General features: G+C 33.7%; 2 protein-coding genes across 4 annotated transcripts in view; one reads left to right on the top strand and one right to left on the bottom strand.

Annotated features, from left to right (window-relative positions):
* Window positions 1-27,101, bottom strand: part of LOC126885912 (uncharacterized) — a 163,115-nt gene that overhangs the window by 111,335 nt on the left and 24,679 nt on the right. For all 3 annotated transcript variants that reach the window (XM_050652717.1, XM_050652719.1, XM_050652718.1), the window contains exons 2-4: window positions 21,501-21,581; window positions 5,510-5,650; window positions 2,483-2,704 (exon numbers count right to left, since the gene is read on the bottom strand). In XM_050652717.1, coding sequence (XP_050508674.1) covers window positions 2,483-2,704; window positions 5,510-5,650; window positions 21,501-21,581 — 444 coding nt within the window. The remainder of the gene's footprint in view (window positions 1-2,482; window positions 2,705-5,509; window positions 5,651-21,500; window positions 21,582-27,101) is intronic.
* On the top strand, window positions 9,995-17,584 carry LOC126885913 (alpha-1,3/1,6-mannosyltransferase ALG2-like). The gene is made up of 2 exons (XM_050652720.1): window positions 9,995-10,264; window positions 16,399-17,584. The coding sequence occupies exons 1-2, from the start codon at window positions 10,064-10,066 to the stop codon at window positions 17,491-17,493; spliced, it is 1,296 nt and encodes a 431-aa protein (XP_050508677.1). The 5' UTR covers window positions 9,995-10,063; the 3' UTR covers window positions 17,494-17,584.

Genomic DNA, 27,101 nt, shown 5'->3' with positions numbered 1-27,101 from the left:
TTATTATATTATATTCGGAAAGCAAGGAATTGGGAGAAGAAGAATATCATGGTTAAAGAACCTGAGGAAATTGTTCTCCACAAAAACAACTAATTTATTTAGCATCAGTTAATAAAATAATTATAGCCAGAATTATCGCCAATGCTCGAAACGAATATGCACTAAAAGAAGAAGAATTATTATTATATTTGACGACTATAGTGTTAAATGTGCATGACCCTATCGTACATGATCATTTTAGTATCACTATTCGAAATATGGCTTCTAAGTGTTCAACTATGATTGAAATTGAAGAATCAACCATTTATAAACTTTGGGCACAACGAAAGCAAGGAACTGGTAGACAAGCACCGAAAACTTCAACAACAATAACACCCCATCAGATTGTAGAACAAACAATTATGCAACAAGACCAGTGTAAAAGACAAGATTGGTTCCAGCGATGAACGAATGGGTTGGTAATGGCCACAAGGTGTTTATGCAGGATAAAGCACCTTGTCATGCAGGATAGAGCACCTTGCCATAGGGTTAGAATTATTAACAGTTTTTGATATGGCAAGAAATACCTCTATTACCATGGCACGATGACCATGAACATATATGCATCTATGAAGCATCTATGAACCCCATCAAAAGTGGCTGGGAACTCCTGAAAAGGAAATTGATCGAGTAAATAATAACAAACAAGCTTTAACTAATAGAGACAATAATTTTTCATGGTAACCATAACGAGAATTTATAGTCCAAGTAATGAAGCTTAAAATAGGACAAAACCTCGCAATTTTTACAGAATGAATAGATTTGCTTGAAAATTTGAGAATAAGTAGTGGATAGTCCAAGGATCAAAATCTATATGATGCCGAAAGGCGTTTTTACCATGGGGGTGGTTGCCACTTCGTCTGGGGGTGGAAATTTTTTATTATATCTTGACCACAAAAGTTGGTGAAAACATTAATTCTAAGCAAAAAACGTTCTATATATTTTTGTGGTAAAATTAATAGTTTTCGATTTATTCGCTATCGAAAGTGTTAGTTTTATATCGAAAAAATCAATGTTTTTAATAAGTTTTCTGCTAATAACTCCAAAAGTTTTCGTTTCTTCAAAACAACTTTACTTAACAAAAATGTAGCTTTTGAAAAAATAAACAAAACCGTTTTTTTAATTTTCTTTAGGACCAATAGCAATCGAGCTATGCTTTATTATATGTTAGCTCTTCTTCGTCAAATGCTAAATATTGTAGTTTCAAAGTCAAAAGACGGGAAAACTATGCATTTTTCGAGGACAACTTGCTGAAACTAATTTAAAGTATTTCAAAACGTCTATCTCCATAAATATAAAAAAAAGTCTCTAGCTCAAAAATTAAGTGGCTTATAATGAAAAGAATGTCAGTCCCTATTTTTTTTCAGCGAAAACGTGATCGGAAGCAACCGCACTAATCACCACCCTAATTAAAATTAGTCATTGACCTTATTTGGTCTTCCTTATTTATGTATTATTAATAGGTTCTAAAAGTTTGACTGGCCTAAAATGATTGGTTTTTAAAAAAATGGAGTTAAAAGCGAATAATGAATTTTTGTAGTTTGGAAAAAATGGTTTTTCTTCAGAATAGAAAGATTAGCATCAGAGATATGAAAAAATGTTTAATAATGAAATTGTAGCTTATTTAATTCCCAAGAGCTCGGTTTACAAAAAAATTTTCTACGGCAAAAATTCAGTGAACTATTAACAATTAAAACTTCTAATAACATGCAAAAACCATCTTTACCAACCCTTTCAAAGTCACATCTTTCTGCGACTGAGGATTTTTAAAAGATTTAATAATAATATGCTTATTTTTATTTTAAATTTTAAAACTTTAAATTTTAAACTTTAATTTTAAAACTTTTTAAACCCTACAAAATTCTTTTTTGCCAACCTTTCTAAATTAAAAATCAAAAAGTTACGGATAAAAAATTGGAAGCATAATAATGTAAGTTAGGGTCGCTTTTAGTCATTGGCCTTATTCATTCTTCTTTATTTATGTATTATTAATAGGTTCTAGAAGTTTGAGTAGCTTAAAATTATTATTTTATAAAAAGTTTGGTAAAAATTTCCAACCCCGAGATGGGGTGGCAATCACCCCCATGGTAGAAGCGCCTTTCGGCATCATATAGATTTTGATCCTTGGACTATCCACTACTTATTCTCAAATTTTCAAGCAAATCAATTTATTCTGTAAAAATTGCGAGGTGAATAGCTTCGGTACCTGGACTATTAGTAGAATTAGCAGATGCATATAGCAGATGCTATAGAAGATGCATAAATAGCATGCCTAGGAGAGTGGCTGCATTGAGAGTGACTTAACAAATTATTAATATGGAAGTAAAATTATGTGATAATTTCAAATTTTTTATATAACAAGTACCATCCAAGAATGTTAATATGTAGGTACTTTTAAGTTTTCTTGCATAACACTGTAGGTAATAAGTAATAATAAAAATACCTGCTAATTTTCTAGGTGTGTCACTTATTTGAACATGAAGTTCAGACAGTCTGTTCACAGAATCTGATATTCCTGATAAAATGTTGTTAATTGTTCTAACTGCTGCTCCAGTATTATCAGTTCCAATTACATTAGACGTTTGTGTTTTCGGTTGAATACCAGCCTTCGGCGCTGATGATTTTACGGAAACTGATGAACTCGATTGATTAAAAGTGTCATCATCTAAAATATAAAGACAATTTTAAAAGAAATGCTAATTATGGGCAATAAGAAAGTTAATTTATAATAAAAATTTTCTGTTCTGTTCAGATATTTCATTAAACGTGCATGCCTTAAGAACGTTGAAAAGGCATTGGTGGTCTGATAAGAAGCCGACTTTGAAAAAAAAACATGGTTTTCCTGAAAATTCTTTTATTTTTCGATACAGTCTCCATTTATCTCAATATAACGATTCCAGCCACTTCTTTATGTCGTTCCAATAATACGATTCTGAAAGCTCTGCAAAATAGGCAGTTGTTTCGTCAATTATCGTTCGAGCTATTTTTTTTTATTTGCGAGCCATCTCTTGACGTTTGGGAAGACATAATAAATGGAGGGGGCCAAATCAGGAGAATAAATTGGATGAAAAAGCAATTCGAAGCCCTCTTGATAAATTTTTGACATTCATAACACTCTTGTGTGCCGGTGCATTGTCGTGGAGAACCAACACATTTTCCTTCTGAAGATGGGTCCGTTTCACACTGAGTTCCTGATTCAGCGTGTCCGATAATACACAATAATATTGGCTACTGATAGTTTTACCTTTTTCAAGGTAGTCAATTAAAATTATGCCCTTGAAATTCCAAAGTACAGTGGCCATAACCTTTCCAACCAATTTGCCGCTTTTGGCCGCTTGGAAGAACTTTTAAAGATTCTGACTCCTAACCCTAGTAATTATTTAGTATTTGGTTCCAGATTTCATCATCGGCTACCAATAGATGCCAAAAGTCCGACGGATTGCGGTTCATAAGTTCCAAACACTGCTGAGAAATTGGCACATAACATGTTTTTGGTCAATAGTCATCAAACGGGCACCTATCGGCAGGATAATCTTTTAATACTCAAAACTTGTTCAAAATATGATCAGTGCGCTCTTTACTAATTCCTATGGCCTTTTTGACAATTCATGCAAATTTCACTTTACGATCAACTAAAACTCTAGACCTGGATTCCGCGTACCAAAAAAAACGTTGATTAATAGCAAGCTGAAAATTTGTTACTAGCTTAACGGTGTCTAGTCGGACAAACTTTGATGTATGGGAACACTGGAACAGTTGAAGTTTTAATTGTGGAACGTGATTTTAATTGTGGAACGTGTCATCCTGACAAGTTTATGATTGTAAAACTAGCAGTTTGTTTTTAAGTTTATTCAATAGCAAACTTTATATAATATATGAAAAAATGTTTGTCCGACAAATATGTTGGGCATTTTAATGCCCAATTTTAAAGTCCGACACGTAGAATATGTAAAATGACAGGATTTATGTTGGTGGTAGGTAGCAGTCTGATTTTTGCATGAGAGATTAATGAAAGGGTAACAGATCAATTGGAATTTCTTTCCGACAAAATACAAGGGACGTTATCGTTGTCTGACGTTCGAAACCTGTAACTTGTTCCACAATTACAACTTCCCTTGTTCCAGTGTTCCTGTACATCAAAGTTTGTCATTTGTCCGACTAGACACCGTTAAACTATTAATAAATTTTCAGCTTGCTATTAATCAACTTTTTTTGGTAAGCGGGATCCAGTCCTACGATTTTAAGGACTTTCTTCACATTTTCACGCGTATAACTGCATCAGAAGTCCGTCTAAATATTGCCCATTATTGGTTCATCCAATGTAGATAGAGAGCCATTACGCAATTACGCATTAAGGAACCAAAATTTGGCAGTGTAGTCTGAAGGGGAATTAATAGTCTCATAATATTTATCTAGCTTTTCTTGTTTCTTTCACCGTTTTGTTTCTCAAATAATAACGTTAATGGGAGATTTATGCAGTTGTCGAAAATATGGTGCAAATATATCTTCTTCTTTTTGTATGTTTTTTCAATGTGCCTCTAGTAAGTTGTCGTTCCATCGTTTTCGTGGTCTTCTCACTGATCGTCTTCCTATTGGGGAACCGTTTCTCGCTGTCCTGACTACCCTATTTGTTGTCATTTAGCTTATGTGGTCATTTCATTTTATTCTTCTGTTTCTTACCCAGTTATTAATGTTATCCACCTTGCATCTCCGTCGTATATCTGTACTTCTAGCTCTGTGCCATAGAGTCTTATCATCGATTTTTCGAAGGGTTTTCATCTTCGCTGTTTCGAGCAAACTTTTTGTCCTCTCTGTGTCGGGTCGTGTTTCTGCCGCGTATGTCATATATTTATCTGCAAATTATATTTATCATATATATTTCTGCAAATATATGTACATAATAACCCGAAGTTAGATTTTCTAGATATATTGTTTTTTGGAATCGCAGCACCTTAGTAGAATACCCGTGCTTACTAAAAAAAATAATTCAGAAATACACAACGAAAGCCAAATTAAGCGTGTAGGCGAAAAATCTTGGTACAATGCTATTTAAATGCATTAATTTCTTTTTAATCCTGAGAAAACTAATAAGTATTTTTGAAAGGCTTAAACGCAGAATGAAAGATTACATTATTACCAAGGGCCAAAAGTCCCTATGAAAACTTCTATAATGTTTATTTTAATAAGTTACAGGGGTGAAAAAAAAGAGAAAATTAAGTGTGATTTTTAATTTCAAATACATATTTTATTCACAAGAAACTTTTTTTTGTTCTAAGGGACTTTCAGCCGTCGGTAATAATGTAATCTTTCATTCTGAGTTTAATTTTTCAAAAATATTTATTAGTTTTCTCAGGATTCGAAAAAAAATAATGCATTTAAATAGCATTGGACCAAGATTTTGCGCCTACCCCTTAATGAATAAAACATTTGTCCTACGGTACACGGTATTAGTAGGTATTTAGTTAGTTACCTGATGTTTTTGACAAATCTGGACGCACAGAAGAAATCTTTCTACTCTTTTTTTGCGTGCCGTAAACTTGTTTCATATAATCCAGTTGACCCTTTAAATTGTTGCATTTGTTTTCTGCCATTTCAAGCTGCTCTCCAATATCTAAAAACGTGATGGCATTAAGTTTGCTAAATACTGTATCAAATTAAAATAACCTAATCTAATATTTTTGATTTCGTCTCCATTTAATGTTGTTAGCCCTTTATAGGCTAGCGTCCTCTTTATAGGACACTAAAAATTTGATTCTGTTTCAATCATTAAAATTTGTTTAGGTATATTTAAAGAACAATTTACCCTGTATATTTTAGTCTGTTATAAATTTTGTTTGATTATACTACCAACACCTATTCAATAAAAAAATTATAAAAATTGGACCAATCTGTTGAACTTGTCTAGATTTACACATTTAATAATAAAAGGTTCATTTCGGCATGTTGTTATCTTTCGATTGGTTAATATTGTTGAGAAAGGCTTATTATAATCAATAGTCATAAATAAATCTTGGTAATATACTTTGCTGAATCGTCAGTATAAAGTTTATTTTACTATCCTATAAATAGGTCACTGGTACATTGGTACATAGTTATATCAAAATATTCAAAGTATTCTTTTATTGTCTGGATAGCATCAAGTGCCCTCTGAGTATTATTATTGGAGTGAAGAAGAATGTTCGTCTTTAAATTTTAGGATCTTTGTTGAAGTAACAGCTGTTGTTATTTTTTTACTTTTATTATGGCAAAAAAACGCTAAAAATGATCGCTAAGATTTGACCTTAGGATCAAAAATAGTACTTGATAATATGTTAGATTGTATTGCTAAACCTGCAAGTCACTAGGCGTTTTTGATAATAATTAATTTACAAGCAGAGATTTGTTAATTTATTTACAAAAATTTAGATACCGAGTTACAGGAACCTTGCAGGAAACGATTAATTATTATCGAAGTGTCCTAGGTATATAAGATACAAAAACCCTTAGTAAAGGAGCTCGTGGTTCATATGCTTTTCGGTTTGATGTAGATGCAGGAATTATTTTTGTAAAATGGAAAGATAATAAGTGTGTTACTAAAGCATGTTAAACACAAGCTATGGCATTAATAAATGCATGGCTTCTTTACAAATGAGTCAATTTTACTTTATTAAATTTTCGTCGATATGTAGCAGTTCCCTACCTAAAATTGGCTCTTAGTACAAAAAGTACCTATAGTAAGAATACCGAGTAGATGATCATCAAAAGTTTTTATGGGCCTAAGACTATATAGATGAGAAAGGAAACTTCATGGAAAAACGTGAAAAGCAGAGACGATGTCAAGGAGAAAATTGTGAAGTCAAACCACTAACAAACTGTCGAAAATGTACTGTAACATTGTGGAAAAATTATTTTACACAATATCATAAAATATCTAATAAGCGTCTAATAAAAACACTTGTTTTCATTAAAGGTATATTTCGTAAATAAAGGCGGGATTTCAACTCCGCACTCAGGCATAGCTTTAACGTTTATTATTGAGGTTTTCCATCCTTTTCTCACGACTATGTGATTTAATAAAATTGTGTTTTGACTAGGAAAGTTTTGGGGTAGTTCTGATTTCTTTCATTATATATGGATTTTGGGCTGCTGAATCCGAATATGAGGTTTACGGACAAAATTTCTTGCCGGAACATTGAAAAAATCGCGAGAAAATCGAAAAATTTCAGCTTTTCTCTGCTTTTTTGCTTAAATCTCGAAAAGTGTTAACTTTTAGTAAATGGTCTGTTAACAGAAATTAAGGTACTTAAAATATCTACAAATATAACTATTTACTTTTTTTTCAGACGAACCGTTCGGTCTAAAGTGCAAGTTGAAAATTGCCAATTTTTAACGGTCTCGGCAAAACCCACTTTTTACATTCCAAAACTTTAGTTTTTATTAGAATGCTGTCATTTGAAAAATTTCTCCTAGTTTCCTGTACAAATAATAAATGTTAGTTTATAATATGATTATGGTATGTCTCTTATCACATCTTCCATGAATCCATTCCATCCTAAAATACCGAGAATGTATCTGCTTTTCCCTTAGAGCCACAGAAGATCAGACACAGATGGAGTCACAGTTTCAGTTAGTGTGAACATTCCCTTCGCATCTTGATTTCTGATAAACCTTGAGGTTTTGTCCTTTTAAAATGAATTAGTTGAACAGCTCCCTGACTTCCATAAACCTCAGGCGCGGGTTTCTTTTTTTTCCGAGGAATGGATTGCTTAGGAGCTACTGCATGTTTTGGTGCAATACAAGAAATGCCACATATGACGTGAAAAGTGTGGTATTCGTCGATTGTATGTACGTTAAAATCAGCGTTATGGTACACCTGCTGTGTAAAGCACGGCAGGTCAATTTTCTGCGGATCGCCTGCGAATGCTGACACTTCCAGCCGAACAGCTTTTGTATAGGATGAACAAAACCCCAAAAAGGAAACTACATTAACCTATTTTCTTGAGCCGTACTTTTTGTAGAGAAAACGGCCAACCCTGCAAGGAATGGTGAGACCAACTAGCTGGGCGTTACTGCCGCTACAAGACTTTGAGCAAGCGCGTTGCTTATCTGGAAGTGTCAGCAATCGCAGGCGATCCGCAAAAAATTGACCAGCCGTGCTTTACACAACAGGTGTACGAAAACGCTGATTTTAACCCTTTCTATGCCAGGCCTTAATTTGCATGTTGGTCCCTCAATCCCAAGGTTTTTTCATGCTTAGAGTCCCATTGCCTTATATATACCTCGCAAATAAATAAACAAATAAATTACCAAAACATGTTTTTTAATGAGTTTTTTTAACTAACTTAAACGTTTTCTTTTCAAAAGTACTCATCAGAGAGCAAAAGCAACTTGAAAAAATGTAACTAATTTAAAAAAAAAAATAATGTAATGTAAATTAACATTAAAAGTTTTCTTTTGTGTGGTACTCCTCAAAACATGACACTACGGAAAGGCCGACTCCACATCTTGCACACATGTATCTCGATTCGCTTCTTTTTTTTTTCTGGTTTTTTCTGTGGCTACAAACGCTTCACCTTCTAGCAGCGACCTATAAGCGTTGCCACCAGTGCTACAATATAGCATATATCTAAAATATGCGAACAAATATAAGCGGCAATGGGTCCGCGTGACCTGTCTTAGGTGCCAACATTTTGAGGCTTTGGGAACAATAATCTAACATTTCCGGACATATTTCTACGGCATTGGGACACCAATCAGTCTAAAATTTTATAAGCAACGCATATTTTCGGCTTTGGTAAATTGAGACCATAATACCTTGAACGTAGATATATATACGGCGGCTGGGAATACAGGTCCACTTTTTCAAATATATATGCAGCGTGGGGACAGAAAGGGTTAACGTACATACAATCGACGGATACCATACTTTTTACGTCATGGGTGGCATTTCTTGTATTGCACCAAAACATGCAATAGCTCCTAAGCAATCCATTTCTCGGCTAAAAACTAAACCAACACCTGAGGTTTATCGAAGTCAGAGCGCTGTTCAACTAATACATTTTGAAAGGACAAAACCTCAAGGTTTATTAGAAATCAAGATCCGAAGGGAATGTTCACACTAACTGAAACTGTGACTCTATCTGTGCCTGATCTTCTGTGGCTCTAAGGGAAAAGCAGAGACATTCTCGGTATTTTAGGATGGAATGGATTCGTGGAAGCTGTGAGAAGAGACATACCATAATCATATTATGAACTAACATTTATTATTTGTACAGAAAACTAGGAGAAATTTTTCAAATGACAGCATTCTAATAAAAACTAAAGTTTTGGAATGTAAAAAGTGGGTTTTGCCGAGACCGTTAAAAATTGGCAAATTTCAACTTGCACTTTAGACCGAACGGTTCGTCTGAAAAAAAAGTGAATAGTTATATTTGTAGATAATTTTAAGTACTTTAATTTCTATTAACAGACCATTTACTAAAAGTTAACAGTTTTCGAGATTTAAGCAAAAAAGCAGAAAAACGCTGAAACTTTTCGATTTTCTCGCGATTTTTTCAATGTTCCGGCAAGAAATTTTGTCCGCAAACCTCATATTCGGATTCAGCAAGCCAAAATCCATATATAGTGAGAGAAATGAGAACTACCCCAAAACTTTCCCACTAGAGAGCTCGTAGAGTACAAATTCACTGAATCAATGTAGTCGATTTGATTTTTGTGTTCCTTATTTGAACTAGTCTACATTGATAGCCTTCTTAGTCTAGGTGGTGGTTAGGTGGTGCTTATAAAGTGTATTTTTGTTATCACTAGATTGTTTTCACTGAAAAACTATAGAAGACGTTCTCTGTTATTTCTACAAAGTGATATTTATACAGTGATATATCATTAAGATAGTATTCCTTCATTTTTATTGGATAAAAAGTAATACATGTGAACAATCTTTACGTCGCAGATTTGAAGGATTAAATTTAAATTATGTCACAATTTGTCAAAATATAAAATAAGTCGAAAAAATAATGAATGTGACATTGCTGAAAAAAATTTCCAAATGACCGAATCTCAAAATGATGTCGATGCTCCCTCGGTTATTACAGAAGTTCCACACGTTGTTATTCTTCACGAAAGATTATCTAGGAGAAAATCTGACAGATACATATTAAATATTGCATTAGCTTACTATAAAATCGGATATAAAGTCAGTATTTTAACATCCGAATTTGAGAGAAATGAAGCTATTACCGATATAAGGGTATTTACATTTATTTTATTTATATTCACAGACATTATTTAAACATAAGCGATGTGTTTATTTATATTCTAATACTTCTCTTCATTGTAAAATATTAATACCAGTATCTTCTGTCCATTTCTAAATATTTAATTAGGTTCAGATGCTCGGATATTCGCATATATTGCTATATTAGATACTACGATTAATTTGGTTTTAAGTTAATTTCTTTTAATTTATTTACCCCTTGATTGGTGATTAAGTGATAATTTTTCCCATATACCTATTATTCATATACTTATATAGACTGATAAAGTTCATGTTTGAGAGAGACTGATAAATTTCATGTGAAAGTAGGATTCCACCAAGGCTCTGTGCTTAGTCCGTATTTATTCTCAATAGTTTTGGACCAGATAACAGCGAAACTACAGGGTAACATTCCATGGTGCTTAATGTATGCTGATGATGCCGTGTTAGTAGGAAATAGTGAAAGAGACTTGGAACAAAAACTGGAACAATGGAGACAAGCTCTGGATGAAAAAGGTTTAAAACTTAGTAGGACAAAAACAGGGTATTTGGAATGTTCATTTAAAGATGGAGCTACTACAAATAAAATGGTATCTTCGGATGGTGAAATGATTGTGAAAAGTAATAGTTTTAAGTACCTACGATCGGTATTTCAGAGTAATGGAGAAATAGATGGAGATGCATGCAGTAGAATTAGGGCTGGATGGATGAAGTGGAAAGAAGCGAGTGGTGTGTTGTGTGACAGAAAAATTCCAATGAAGCTGAAGGTAAAATTCTATAAAACAGCCATAGGACCGGCTATGATGTACGGAACTGAATGTTGGGCAGTGAAAAAGAAAGAGGAACAACGAATGCATGTTGGAAATGAGAATGCTTAGATGGATGAGTGGAGTGACAAAGAAGGATAAAATTAGAAATGAGTATATTAGGGGAAGTTTAGGTGTGGCACCAATTGATGCCAAAATGAGAGAGCATAGGTTAAGGGGGTTTGGTCATGTTCAACGGCGAGACGTTAATCACCCAATACGAAGAATAGCTGAAGTGCAGATTCCTGGAAGGAGTAGGAGAGGAAGATCAAAGAAGACCTGGGGGGAGACGATAAGGCAGGACATGTTGGTAAAGGGGATTGACATTGATATGACCCAAGATAGAATTTTGTGGAGAAATGCAATTAGGGAAGCCGACCCCGCATAGGGATAAGGCAAGGAGAATGATGATGACCTATTCTTCATATTTCTTCATATGTTCAAAAGAATACATTCGACTACATAAGTTAATATTTATAGCATTATTTAATTTATACTACTTCAGATTTTTGGAATTCTTCTTTTTGGTGTGCCTAACTGTGACGAATCTTGGCGACCCAGAATGTTCTTCTTCCTGACTGGCTTTTAGGAGGTCATATCTGGATTTATTTCCTATAATTAGTATGCCCGAACTATTGTAACTTTCGAGACTTGATAGAGGTCACCACCTCTTGGTTATTCTTCATTCTCTGAGGACCTCCTCTTGTGACTCTGCCAGTTCAGGAAATCTTTGAATCAATATTCTCCGATATAGCCACTTCTTAAATGCTTCCAATCGTCTTCGCATATCTTCGTTCAAGATTCACTACTTAACACCATAAAAAATAAGAATGAGCATCGCAACATTCTTATTTTTATACCAAGAGAAACAATGTGGCCCTTGAAGAAGGCCCCCATCCGGTTAAAGGTGTTCTTATCTCCTGGTCGTTGGTCAATTTTATGATGCCGAGGTACTTGTAGTGCGTCACTTTATCGTATTTTACTAGGGTTTGGTTGACGTAGAGATGATCTTCTGTTATCTTTTTCTTGCTGATTTTTGGAATGCCTATTAAAATTCTATATTTCTTTATTTGGCCCTTACTAAGTCCTCGAATAATAAAATATTCTAATATATTCAAATATTGTCTATATCCTTATAAATTTAAAACATTTACCTTTTTCCGATTGAAAATGGTCTCTGCCTCTGTAGATGTGGTCTGAGTTAACCTTTTTAAATATTTTCTATATACTAGAAAATATACTGGAAAAACCAACGATTTAAATATCACCTATCACGTAGATTTTAAAGCACCCTATTATAGTGCGATACGAAGTAAATTGTATGAAGCTATGGACGAATTCTACGACAGTGGCAGGGGCTATAAAGTTATTTGAAACGCATAAAAGTTATTTGAAAAGTAGAAATATTATAGCGTGAACAATCACAAGCTTTTGAAACGTATATTAGACTGTAGCAGGGAGATGCGCTGCCGTGCCTCCTTTTCAACATAGTCTTGAAGGTTATAGTCCAGAAAGCCACTGCGCATCCGCTAGGAAAAATATTCGAATTCGGATTTTTTGCACAATCTTACTCAAAAAGGACCCCTTTTAACAAATTTGCATGTTGCCAGGACCAAAAGTTGGTCAAAAATTTTTTAAATGTTTTTTTTTTGTTTTTTTCCTAAAATTATTTTTTTTTTGCATGGAACAAAATTTTTTTAGGTTTTTTGGATCATTCCAAACAGAAAAGGTTTTTAGTGACTTTTCTCTAAACTTGATAGTTTTTGACATATAAGCGATTAAAAATGGAAAAATTGGGATTTTTAACCCTCAAAAACTATGTGAAAAACTGAAAATTTTAATATTGCCGAGGTAGGTAGATATTGTTTAAACATCTATTGATGAAATCCCAAAGAGTTTTTTGCAATACAATATTCAAAACTCCTTTGTTTTTTGATTACTCATCAAGCGTGCGCGACACTGCTTTCCACCGTTGCGTTGCATGTGTAGCATTTGCAGTATGGTGCAAATGAAAGGAATAGATTCGTTATTTCGTAAACCGGCGCCTTTAAGGAAAAATCCCGAAACAGGTCGATTTTTATTTTTAAGTTATGATATTGTGACATATATGGTATACTAGTGACGTCATCCATCTGCGCGTGATGGCGTAATCGATGATTTTTTTAAATGAGATTAGGGGTCGTGTGCTAGCTCATTTGAAAGGTTCTTCAATTCTCTATTCAGTAATATAAACATTTACATAATTATTTATACAGGGTGTCCAATAATTTAATTTTTTTGTCAATTTGCCAAATGATTTAATTTAATAAAAATTTTTTGGACACCCTGTATAAATAATTATGTACATGTTTATATTACTGAATAGAGAATTGAAGAACCTTTCAAATGACCCATATTCTCATTTAAAAAAATCATCGATTACGTCATCACGCCCAGATGGATGACGTAACTAGTATACCATATATGTCACAATATCATAACTTAAAAATAAAAATCGACCTGTTTCGGGATTTTTCCTTAAAGTCGCCGTTTTACGAAATAATGAATTTATTTCTTTCATTTGCACCATACTGTATACACATGCAACGGTGGAAAATAGTGTCGCGCACGCTTGATTAACAATTAAAAAACAAAGGAGTTTTGAATATTGTATTGCAAAAAACTCTTCGGGATTTCATCAATCGATGTTTAAACAATATCTACCTACCTTGGCAACATTCAAATTTTCAGTTTTTCACATAGTTTTTGAGGGTTAAAAATGGCCGATTTCCCAATTTTTCAATTTTTAATCGCTTATATGTCAAAAACTATCAAGTTTAGAGAAAAGTCACTAAAAACCTTTTCTGTTTGGAATGATCCAAAAAATCTAAAAAAAATTTGTTCCATGCAAAAAAAATTATTTTAGGAAAAAAACAAAAAAAAACGTTTAAAAAATTTTTGACCAACTTTTGGTCCTGGCAACATGCAAATTTGTTAAAAGGGGTCCTTTTTGAGTAAGATTGTGCAAAAAATCCGAATTAGAATATTTTTCCTAGCGGATGAGCAGTGGCTTTCTGGACTATTACAGACTACAGAATACAAAACAGAGGATACATTTTTAACAAAACCTTACAACTTATGGACTATGCCGATGATCTAAACCTAATTGTTCGTACAAAAGGCAAGCCAGAAGAAATGCACTCCGCTTTCTCAAACGCCTTGAAAACTATGGGTCTACGAATAGGTAAAGAAAAAACCAAAACCATTAACACTCAACAACAGAGCTAGTAACATTGGTCCCCGATTCGCTGTCATTAACTTTAACTTTGAAATGGTAAACAAATTCACATACTTAGGCCCCCTGATTACCAACGACAGCTCCATAACGAAAAAATGAAACAGAATAATTCTGGCAAACACATGCTATTTTGTAACGCCTAGGTAAAAAGTAGAGACTTAAACCAAAACTCGAAAATAACAATAAACCAAACCCTTGTACTTCCAGTGGTGACATATGAATTGGAAACATGGCTCATCTCGAAGACAAATGAAAACCTCTTGCTCATATTTGAACGAAGTGTTTTGAGAGGAATATTTGGTGGCATCTATGGAAACGTTATTTGTAGGAGATACAATTATGAGATATACCACAAATACACACAGATATCTTATTAAAACGTAATAACTTTCATAAAAATAGGAAGACTAAGATGTCTTATATCACAGAAGGTGGGAAGTTGACGAAGAGGTAGAGCAAGGCTTAGATGAAAGGGTTATTTTAGATGAAGATGCTTAAAAACAGGTGTAGCAAACTGGCAACGGTTGGCAATGGATGGGCTAACTGGTGAAATAAACTTACGAAGGTAGCTATCTCTACTAGAGTGCTGTAGCATAATGAATGTGAACCATAAATTGAAGCTTTCTTGCATGAAAATCTTTATTAAAAATACAAACCAAAATATCTGTTTAGGGGCAATGTACTCTATATGGTCATTTTTTTAGTAGAAATTGACGAACGAAAAATGTTCGTTCCTTATTTATAATATTAATTGTTGCCTTTTTTACATATTTTTATCTTTATTTTAATATTTTCGTAATAATTGAAATGAATAATTAGGAGCGTAGGTGTAAAATTTCTGGCTAATGATTTTTAAATGCATTCATTTTTTTTCGAATCCTGAAAATACTAATAAATATTTATGAAAACTTTAAACGCAGAATGAAAATTTATATTATTACCGAGGGCCGAAAGTCCCCTAGAATAAACAAAAAGTTTCTGTTGAATGAGATATTTGAAATTAAAATCACACTTAATTTTCTTTTATTTTTCACCCCTGTAACTTACTAAAATAAACGTTATAGAGGTTTTCAAAGACTTTCTGCTCTCGGTAGTAATATAATAATCGTTCATTATGCGTTTAAAGTTTTAAAAAATAGTTATTAGTTTTCTCAGGATTCGAAAAAAATGAACGCATTTAAAAAGCATTGGACCAAAATTTTGCACCTACGCTCTTGAGTTTTTGTCTTCATTCTAATTCTAAATTCTAGGCGCACTTTATCATTCGCACCTCTTTTCAAAGAGTGTCATAAGTCAAAAAAGCAAAGTTTCGAGAAAACGACCGACGCTTTAAAGTTTTTCATACAATATTTTCGAGTTTAATTCAAAAACTATTAAGATTAGAATCATAACTATTTTAGTCAGTTACAATGGTTTTTGAAGCTCTATAAAATAGCGTATTAAGTATATTAAAAATATTAAAAAATAATTTGAGTTGTGACACTATACAGATAAAATAACGAAAAATTTCCGAAATATGATTTATCAAAAGCGACACTTGCATTACAGAATATAATATCAATAGGTTATGGTTAACAGACTTATACTTTTTAATGATGTAATTTTAAATACAAGTAAAAACATTAAACTCAAAATACTGCAAAAAGAAAGCTAAATAAGTGATAAATGTATCACTTTTCTCGAGCAGATACGCAATTTGTTTTGAATAAATTAATCACATATACTGTCTTAACTCGACAAACGACGCTTTATACACATCTTAAATGGACAAATGCTTTGCACAAGTCGATATGTGACACTGTTTGTGTTCGGTGTGTCGTTGATTTTGGATAATCGTATAATGATACTAGTGTCATCTAGCGATAAATACTTGACCCATAGACGTGACACGTTGTGAGATAGGAGCTTATAGTTTTATTAAACTGTTGGTGCAATAAAACCGGTTTTAAAATTTTTGAGTTATGATGATACTCTTTGAGCGGAGGTGCGATGTGTATATTAATAATAGTTTATAGATTAAAACTAATAAGATAATTTTAATTTAGTTTGCAGGAAAAGTGGCACTTGATTACTGCGCATGGTGGATCCCCAGAACACTACTGGGCCTCCTAGGCCTCTCCGTATTTAGATCTATTTGGATGGCCCTAAGGTTAATTGTTTTTCCTCCTGACCCTAAACCAGAAGTAGTTATATTAGACGTTAGTCTGATAGCCCTGTATATACTAAAATGTTTTTCAAATTACAAAGTATTTGTTGTTGAGACTTTCGAAGAGCTAAAAAATACCGATGCTTGTTACGAACACACGAAGCTAATTCCTACTCTAGTTGAAGCTAAATGGATAAAACTGGCTGATGAGATCATAGTTGAGACATTAGGTTTTGCAGAGATACTAGTAAAATCCCATCCCTCTATTATAAAAAAACCTCGAATACTATACCCCTCCATTGATTTGGGACTTTGGAATGAACCGGGAATAAAAATTCAACGAATAATTCCAGATTTGTTGGGAGATACCATACTATTCCTATCTGTTGGAAAATTTAAACGAGCCTCAAATTTTAAATTATCTTTAGACGCTTTTGAATTTCTTCTTAATCTTATTGACGATTCTGCCATAACAAAGCGATTTCAATTAGTCGTTGCAGGTAACTGTAAAACTTTAGACGAAAGGTTTCACTACAGTGAATTAATGGCTTCAGCAAAACAAAGAGTATGTGCTGCACAAGTAACATTCTTAAGACAGCTTCCAATTGTTCACGAAAAGACTTTAATTATGGAATCTGCCATAATGATACATCCTGCTAAGAATGACGTATACTCAGACTTTGTTCTAAAGGCTATGTCTTTAGGAAAACCGATAGTAGCCACAAACAAAGGTATCGCATCGAAACTCCTAGTACATAGATTATCGGGAGTAATTGTTGAACCAGAACCGAGAGTTATTGCTCTCGCTATGAAAAAGTTAATGTTGAATCCCCATTTGCAAGTATTTTTGGGAGATATGGCCAAAGAAACATTTGATAAGTCTCACTCTTTTGACGCTTTTTGTGGTCAAATTAATGAGATTATGAAGACACCTGTGGGAGCATCTGTTAGTACTATATACAACGGTCATGAAGAGACTATTTCGGCAAATTAATATGTTGTTATAAATAAAAATTTCCTGTTATTATTTTACAAATGTTGAATCAAAATTTTAAACTTGCAATAAAACGATAAAAATAAGTTTTCTTTTGTTCTTTAATATTGTTTAACACTAGAATAACGGATTTATAGACACACTGTAGAATATTTGAAATAACTATTGTGATATCTAACCATTTTCAGTAAATATTTTCTAAAAATAAGTTAATAAGCTTCACTGTGAGAACACAAAAACGGTGGTTGCAAATTTGTTTAATACACCTATGGTTAACAAAACAAATTCGAATGATAACTCAATAGATACGTGGAAAAAGACTAAGCAGACTATTGGCAATATACATAATATGAAGAAAAACTAGAACTAAAATAAAATAAAAAGAAACAATGAATAAATAAGGCTGTTATGCAGCTAATTAATACCAAAACAAACTACAGGAATAGAGATCCAGATTAATATCACGAAGTATACATAACAAAGAAAATAAATACAAGGAAATCAAAGAGAGTTGTCTGGGGAAAAACGCAGTGAAAAACTTCAAGAAAGATATGGTTTTCACAATATACATAAAAGAATTAGGTATTCGACCCACATCACATCACCAGCAAACATCTTGTTTACTAGAAAATAGAAAAATAGGAGCTGATGCATCTGGGTTACTAACAATATCGGAGTCATGTCTATTTCATTATGATAGTCCAGAAAACTTCATAAATGCTGATAAAGAACTATCAAGCCTCTAGTACGGATGCTCAGATTAATGAGTCTATTTATTCCATGAAGAATAATAAAGCTGCTGACCCTGACATGACAGTATATATCAAGAGATCCTTAAGTTAATAACCGAGTAAGGCTTTCAACTCATTGATATTCTGATACCGTTGTTTTACTATATTTACGATTGAGTCGAATTTTTCCAGAATGCACTGAGTCGATATTTATTACCATCTCCAAAAATCTCAGCAAGACCGTGTGACCAATACAGACTATTTAATCTGATCAACATCAGAACAAAAATACTCACTTATGAATATACAGGGTGTCCAGAAACTCAGGACCGACAAACGAAGACAGAAGATTCCTCAGATAATTTTAAGACATTTTAACCCAATTCATCTAGTCCAAAAATGCTTCCTAAGTGAGATAGAGCTCTTTAAAGATGGCATCTTGTAATTAGTTTTTCTTAAATACCTCCAGAACGCTTATATTTAGAAAAACAAAAATTGGTACACATATCTATATTCCAGAGGTAAATCGATTCCATCTATTGCGAATTTCCAATACCAGTCATAGGCGTCCGTTTTGGGTAGGGCAACGGTTATTTTATCGCGTAACTTTTTGTCTTTAACTTTTAAGCATTTTTGGTACTGGATTATTAAATTGTGAGGTATTCTAGTACTATAAGTTACTCTTCATTTCAGTCGGTAGGACACACCATTTTCTAGAAAAATCGATTTGACAATTTTTCGTTTTTTGAATTTGAAAAAAAATGAAAAATTTTTCAAAAAACGGTGTATTTTACCAACTTAAAGCAAAAGTAACTTTTAATACTACAATACCTCACAATTTAACAATCTAGAGTCAAAAATGCTTAAAAATTAAAAGATAAAAAAATTATGCGATAAAATAACGGTGGACCTACTCAAAACGGACGCATATGACCGGTACTAGAATTCGCAATTAATGAAATCGATTCATCTCTGAAATAAAAATAAACATACCAGTGTTCGTTTTTCTAAATGGTTTTTTTTTTTAATTTTTTTTTTTTATTCAAAAAACGAAAAATTTTCAAATTTATTTTTCTAGAAAACGCTGTGTCCTACCGACTTAAAGCAAGAGAACCTTTTAGCACTAGAATACCTTATAATTTAAGATTTCAGTGTCAAAAATGCCCAAAATTTAAAGATATAAAAGTTATGCGATAAAATGGCCGTTGCCCAAAACGGACGCCTATGACCGGTACTATAAATTCGCAATAAATGTAGTCGATTGATCTCTGGAAGATAAATATGCGTACCAATTTTCGTGTTTCTAAATTAAGAAAAACTAATTAACAGACGCCATCTTCACAGTGCTCTAGCTCCCTTAGGAAGCGTTTTCGGACCAGATGAATTGGGTTAAAATGTCTTAAAATTATCTGAGGTATCTCCTGTCTTCGTTTGTCTGTAGAATTTCTGGACACCCTGTATAATGCACTTTTCTCTCTAGTCTTTTAAAAAGAGTGAGGGTTTTATCCTGAAAAGTTTGGACTAAACCGTCTCAAAATAATTTGCTTTCTCAAAAACAAACAAACAAACGCAAAACATGTGGTTTATCATTTTGGTAACAATTGGTGCCACACATAGATTTGCCATAAAATTATGTATTCTTAATTTTATCATTTTTTGTCCCTCCGTCGTCCATCTAAGCATTCTCGTTTTTATCACATACATTAATTTATTGTGCCGCTTTCTTTGTAACTGCATAAAATTTAGTTCTGGAGCTCTATGCGTCATAGAGGACAATTTTATAGAATTTTATTTTCGGATTTCATTGAAATCTTTCTTTCATATCACTCGCCTCCTTGTACTTCGTTCATCCCACCCTAACTACATTGCATGCATCTCTATCTATTTCCCCATTGCTGTGCAATATATTTGCTAAAGCTATTATTTTTCACAATCGTTTTACGATCCAAAATTATCTTGTAGTAATTTTATTTTTAAATAAATATTTTAGATCCTCTGTTTTTCCTACTAAGTTTTATTTAGACTTTTTCTTCAAGAGTTTGTCCTCATTATTTGAGTTTTGTTCTAAATTGCTTACAGCTGTCTCTCTTGTATCATTACTAGATTATGATCACTACATTATCATCATATATTAAGTACTATGGAATGTTACCCTGTACTTTCCCTGTTATCTGATTCAATTCTAACGAGAACAAATAAGGACTAAGCACTAAGCCCTGATGTAATCGTACTTTCTCCCAAAATTTAATGTCCCTACCACAGCTGTCCTAACACTAGCTATGACTTTCTCATACATATCTTTCACAATTTTGACATTATCACTGGGGATTCCCGTTGGATCTTCTGATTGAGCGCCCACCACAAAATCTAGCTAATAACTCTCTCATAGTATTTCTCGAGATCAATGAACACTGTATAAGGTCAGGCCATTATTTCTGGCTTTCATAGACTTTGGCAGAACATTCGATACGATAGAAATTGACAGCGTAATAAAAGCGATGGCAGAAAGTCGTATAGATTATCGGTACTCCAAACTAATTAGAAAAATATACAAGAATGTAAACCATTACCGTAAGATTACACAAATATACAAAATTTATAAAAATCAACAGACCACTCGGACAAGGAGACAGGTTATCTCCCAAAATCTTACGGTATTTCTGGAACATACTTTCAAACCGTTGGAATGTGATACCAAAGATGTCCCACCTGCCATTTGCGAAAATCATAGTTGTGATAACAGATAATTTAAAGAGATTGTAACTATCCTTACTAAGTTAGATGCCATCTGTAAAGAATTTGATTTGAACATGAATTTTGGAAACACACAATACATGCCAAATCTGGTACCAAGCTAAAATCCAAAAATCGACTGCAACAAAATAACATTAGTTCATAAAATATAAATATTTAAGTCATGAAATTCAAATTGTCTGAATCACACTGAATTGCAAAGAAGAATAACTTTAGCATGGGCTGTATATGGAGCTCTATCACATATCTTCAAGAGCAACATACCAAGTTTTTTGGAGACGAAGACGTTCGCCCAATGTGTACTCGCAGTTATGACTTACGACACCAAAAAACTTTCCTTCTCAGGCCACAACAACCACACTCACAGTAGCCCAAAGAAGAATAAAATATTGTTACTTGGACTGACTCTTCAGAGATATATCTAGAAATGAGTTAATAAGAAGAAGAACAAGCTTCATAGCTTTTATAGAAACTAAAAATAGCCATATGAGTTTTATTTTATATAAACAATAATAATCTTACCACTTAAACGATTTCCTTTGTTCGAAAACTCAATCTGATCAATCTTTTCTTTTTTTGCATAGGTGGGAACTACCGCAAAATCTGCAAATAAAAAATAAAGAAAAATAAAAATGTATACAATTTTTATTCAATTGCAATGCGAAGGCAAAACAATCTTACTTTTCAATTAGAATACGGAGCGCAGTCCAGTCCTCTGAATCGCGATTTTCGGCTCTTATTGAAGCCTAATCGGAGAGAACGTAGGCACTGTTCTCCATATCCTAAATGACCAGCACCGAGAGCTTTTCCCACCCATTGCAACCGAAGTGAAGGTATTAGGTGACTAGCGTCATCTGGCAATTGAAAGATGAAGTAGTTTTCAATCCTAATAGCAAAATTAATAATATTGAAAATATTAAAAACATTACTAAAAGATTTTTAAATTGAAAACTTATTGGTACACTTTCCTGGTGACACCTCCAAGGCTTCTACAATTTGCAAGCACATGGATGCTGCAGTGAAGACAAAGGGAAGGAATTCTACACTGTGCAATTCACATCCCCCGTCTGCAGCTTGGTAAAGTTCCAACGGAAAATGCACCTGGTTACTCTACGGAGTAATACGACTATAAAATAAAAATGTATACCATTTTTATTCAGTTGCAATGCGAAGGCAAAACAATCTTACTTTTCAATTAGAATACGGAGCGCAGTCCAGTCCTCTTAATCGCGATTTTCGGCTCTTATTGAAGCCTAATCGGAGAGAACGTAGGCACTGTTCTCCATATCCTAAATGACCAGCACCGAGAGCTTTTCCCACCCATTGCAACCGAAGTGAAGGTATTAGGTGACTAGCGTCATCTGGCAATTGAAAGATGAAGTAGTTTTCAATCCTAATAACAAAATTAATACTATTGAAAATATTAAAAACATTACTAAAAGATTTTTAAATTGAAAACGTATTGGTACACTTTCCTGGTGACACCTACAAGGCTTCTACAATTTGCAAGCACATGGATGCTGCAGTGAAGACAATGGGAAGGAATTCTACACTATGCAATTCACATCCCCCGTCTGCAGCTTGGTAAAGTTCCAACTTACTCTCTCGGTGCTGGTCGTTTAGGATATGGAGAACAGTGCCTACTTTCTCTCCGATGAGGCTCGAATAAGAGCCGAAAATCGCGATTCAGAGGACTGGACTGCGCTCCGTATTCTAATTGAAAAGTAAGATTGTTTTGCCTTCACATTGCAACTGAATAAAAATGGTATACGTTTTTATTTTATAGTCGTATTACTCCGTAAAGTAACCAGGTGCATTTTCCGTTGGAACTTTACCAAGCTGCAGACGAGGGATGTGAATTGCATAGTGTAGAATTCCTTCCCTTTGTCTTCACTGCAGCATCCATGTGCTTGCAAATTGTAGAAGCCTTGGAGGTGTCACCAGGAAAGTGTACCAATAAGTTTTCAATTTAACAATCTTTTAGTAATGTTTTAAATATTTTCAATATTATTAATTTTGCTAATAGGATTGAAAACTACTTCATCTTTCAATTGCCAGATGACGCTAGTCACCTAATACCTTCACTTCGGTTGCAATGGGTGGGAAAAGCTCTCGGTGCTGGTCATTTAGGATATGGAGAACAGTGCCTACGTTCTCTCCGATGAGGCTCCAATAAGAGCCGAAAATCGCGATTAAGAGGACTGGACTGCGCTCCGTATTCTAATTGAAAAGTAAGATTGTTTTGCCTTCTCATTGCAACTGAATAAAAATGGTATACATTTTTATTTTATAGTCGTATTACTCCGTAGAGTAACCAGGTGCATTTTCCGTTGGAACTTTACCAAGCTGCAGACGGGGGATTTGAATTGCATAGTGTAGAATTCCTTCCCTTTGTCTTCACTGCAGCATCCATGTGCTTGCAAATTGTACAAGCCTTGGAGGTGTCACCAGGAAAGTGTACCAATAAGTTTTCAATTTAAAAATCTTTTAGTAATGTTTTTAATATTTTCAATATTATTAATTTTGCTGTTAGGATTGAAAACTACTTCATCTTTTAAAAAATAAAGAAGTTAATAGAGAGTTAGAAAAAACTAAGACATTTATGCGTGCAACGTGTATGTTTCGTAAGCTGAGTCTTAAGCTTAAGATGTGTTGGTGCAACCAGGCATTATTATAGAACTAACTTTGGAGTATATCTCGAGTAAAAAGTGCCGAGTAGTGATCGGCTGCTTCCACTAAAGAACATTCTTCGTCCTACCCATCCAAACGTCGCTAACCTTTATTTTCCGTTCACGGCCATCAACGTCGGACCTCAGCCCGTTTGTTTCATTTACGAGGATTCAACCTTTTATTTTACGTAGGTATAATATAGAAGTAAATTTTACTTTGTTTGTTACTTACCAAAATATGTTTTTATTAAGTTAATATTTTTTATTTTAGAATAAGCCACAGTTTTAAGTATGAAATTAAATTTATTGTATGTTTCGACTTCCACTTCGGAAATCCTTATCAAAATACAAAACATTAATAAATTAAACAAATTTTGTTTTTGTCGCTTGGTAACAAAAATTCTTTTAATTTAATTTTATCTGACTGATTCATATTGACAATTCAGATATATATTGTACATTTTATTATACACACACATATATTTATGAGTTGCGTTCCCGGGACGACTTTATTAGAGGATAGTTCATTCGATTACATGAAATCAACTTTAGCTTGGAATATCCGTCAGAAAAATCGTAGCATATGATCTTTTGTCTTTAAAAAACCACCACATGCAATCATGACAATAAAATTCTGATGGTGATTCCATAGTAAATCACGAGGAAAATCCAGAAAAAAAAATTGGTAAAATAATTAATAAAATAGTACTTTACCCAAATAAAATACTAGATTGCATAAGAGGCCACGAGAAAATGCCTTCAGATGAATGTTTAAATTAAACTTTCGTTTTAATGTGTCTGAGGTCTAACCCTTTCATTGCTGACGAAATATACCTAACGCGGCCTGGGTGCTAACTCGTTTTTCCGCTGGATTGGCCTCTGCAAGAGGCCTCTGGAATTGCCTCATCCATAATATGAATCTAAACAGACGTTGTAAATATACTTTTATCTACGTGGTCAATCAAAATACAACTCGTTTCATTATACAATGGTATGACGTTCTTAGACGTCATCAGCATTAAAACGGATAATAGAGCTATCCGTCCAAATTTACGCCTGAGCATAAGTAAAATGCCGCTTCATTCAGCAATGACGACACAGTAAAGTGTTGCCACGACAGGTGTCGTGGATATATCGTCTGCCCAAAGATAAATTATTACAGCTCGAGAGTGAAGGGGTCGGATTAACCAAATAGAAACCGCATAGCAACCGAATACTATTAACAAAATTGAAGCAAACAAATACCAACCGAATTGAAACTTACTGCTAAATACTGAATGGGAATAATGGGAACCGAATTGCAACCAAATAGAAACCGAATATCAAACGAAAATAAAGCAAATAGAAACCGATTACTAATCGAATAGGAACCGCATAGTAGCAGGCCATTTTAGGAATTGCGAAAACCAATTGCTCAGTAGCACAAAAATACTAGGTACTGGCACGTACTGATATAAGATGTTCGTGGAAACATGAGGATTCGCCGAGACACTTCTGAAGAGCTTCAAATACGAAGAGGGGTAAAGAAGGACTGCATTTTGTAGCCACTAATATTTAACATGACATTCAGATTCAGAGTCCGTTTGCAATACAGCAGTGGATAATGTTCAATGTGGTATCAAAATGAATGGCGTCAATATTAATAATTTGAGATACGGATGACACGGTTTGAATTACGAAGAACTTTAACATCTGATTAATAGGATTACCACAACATATGATGAAGTGGACTCAAGCTATAGACCGCACAGACAGAGGTGATGGTTGCTAGTAAAACGCCAATACAACCTGAAGTGGTAACAGCTTATGGTGAACAACTGGAGAGAACTAACAGTATCACCTACCTTGGTTATAATTTAAATTAGAACTGGGACATGAGCAAAGAAACTAGAATACGTGTCCGCAGGGAGCGTTAACTATGATTATAGGTCACGTGGTACACTCTGGCGGTGCGGGGACGATCTTATGTGTGTCTTATGTGTATGTGTTATTTACAAAAACAAGAGATTATTTAAAATTTTACTATCAATTTTGTACTAATGTATCAATACATTACCTACAAGAAATGTGCTATAAAAAATACTCTAGATAGTAGAAAATGTCTGATATAATACATAAATATAGTAAAATATGACATGGTTTTAAGGTTGACAGCCCAAGTGTGACGTCAAGACTATCATATTATTTCTTTATATACAATAGTTAAAAAGCCAGGGTTTGTCAAATATCAAGCCTTTTAAATACCTATAAAGTTGAAATTTTGATTCTTCTACTGCTTTTTTCTGCTGAAAGTATAATGTTTTAAGAGAATACCACCATAATTCGGTCTTAATTGCTATGAAATATAGTTTTTTAGTGATCTCCAAGCAAGGGTTAGGAACATTTGTGAACCATTTTATTTTGTACAATAAAATTGATAATGTGCTTTGCCCCGGATTGTAAATGTAGGAAAACAAAAAAATTATTAATTTTGTTATTAGGATTGAAAACTACTTCATCTTTCAATTGCCAGATGACGCTAGTCACCTAATACCTTCACTTCGGTTGCAATGGGTGGGAAAAGCTCTCGGTGCTGGTCATTTAGGATATGGAGAACAGTGCCTACGTTCTCTCCGATGAGGCTCCAATAAGAGCCGAAAATCGCGATTAAGAGGACTGGACTGCGCTCCGTATTCTAATTGAAAAGTAAGATTGTTTTGCCTTCTCATTGCAACTGAATAAAAATGGTATACATTTTTATTTTATAGTCGTATTACTCCGTAGAGTAACCAGGTGCATTTTCCGTTGGAACTTTACCAAGCTGCAGACGGGGGATTTGAATTGCATAGTGTAGAATTCCTTCCCTTTGTCTTCACTGCAGCATCCATGTGCTTGCAAATTGTACAAGCCTTGGAGGTGTCACCAGGAAAGTGTACCAATAAGTTTTCAATTTAAAAATCTTTTAGTAATGTTTTTAATATTTTCAATATTATTAATTTTGCTGTTAGGATTGAAAACTACTTCATCTTTTAAAAAATAAAGAAGTTAATAGAGAGTTAGAAAAAACTAAGACATTTATGCGTGCAACGTGTATGTTTCGTAAGCTGAGTCTTAAGCTTAAGATGTGTTGGTGCAACCAGGCATTATTATAGAACTAACTTTGGAGTATATCTCGAGTAAAAAGTGCCGAGTAGTGATCGGCTGCTTCCACTAAAGAACATTCTTCGTCCTACCCATCCAAACGTCGCTAACCTTTATTTTCCGTTCACGGCCATCAACGTCGGACCTCAGCCCGTTTGTTTCATTTACGAGGATTCAACCTTTTATTTTACGTAGGTATAATATAGAAGTAAATTTTACTTTGTTTGTTACTTACCAAAATATGTTTTTATTAAGTTAATATTTTTTATTTTAGAATAAGCCACAGTTTTAAGTATGAAATTAAATTTATTGTATGTTTCGACTTCCACTTCGG

This window comes from Diabrotica virgifera, chromosome 6, assembly GCF_917563875.1.
Source record: "Diabrotica virgifera virgifera chromosome 6, PGI_DIABVI_V3a".
NCBI classification, from domain to species: domain Eukaryota; kingdom Metazoa; phylum Arthropoda; class Insecta; order Coleoptera; family Chrysomelidae; genus Diabrotica; species Diabrotica virgifera.
The sequence above is the reverse complement of the archived record's forward strand: the minus strand, read 5'-3'. Positions and strand labels throughout refer to the sequence as shown.

Coding starts and splice junctions, on each gene's coding strand:
- LOC126885913 (XM_050652720.1), top strand. CDS start 10,064: ATGACCGAATCTCAAAATGATGTCGATGCTCCCTCGGTTATTACAGAA. Junction 10,265..16,398: donor AAGCTATTACCGATATAAGG/GTATTTACATTT, acceptor ATTTTAATTTAG/TTTGCAGGAAAAGTGGCACT.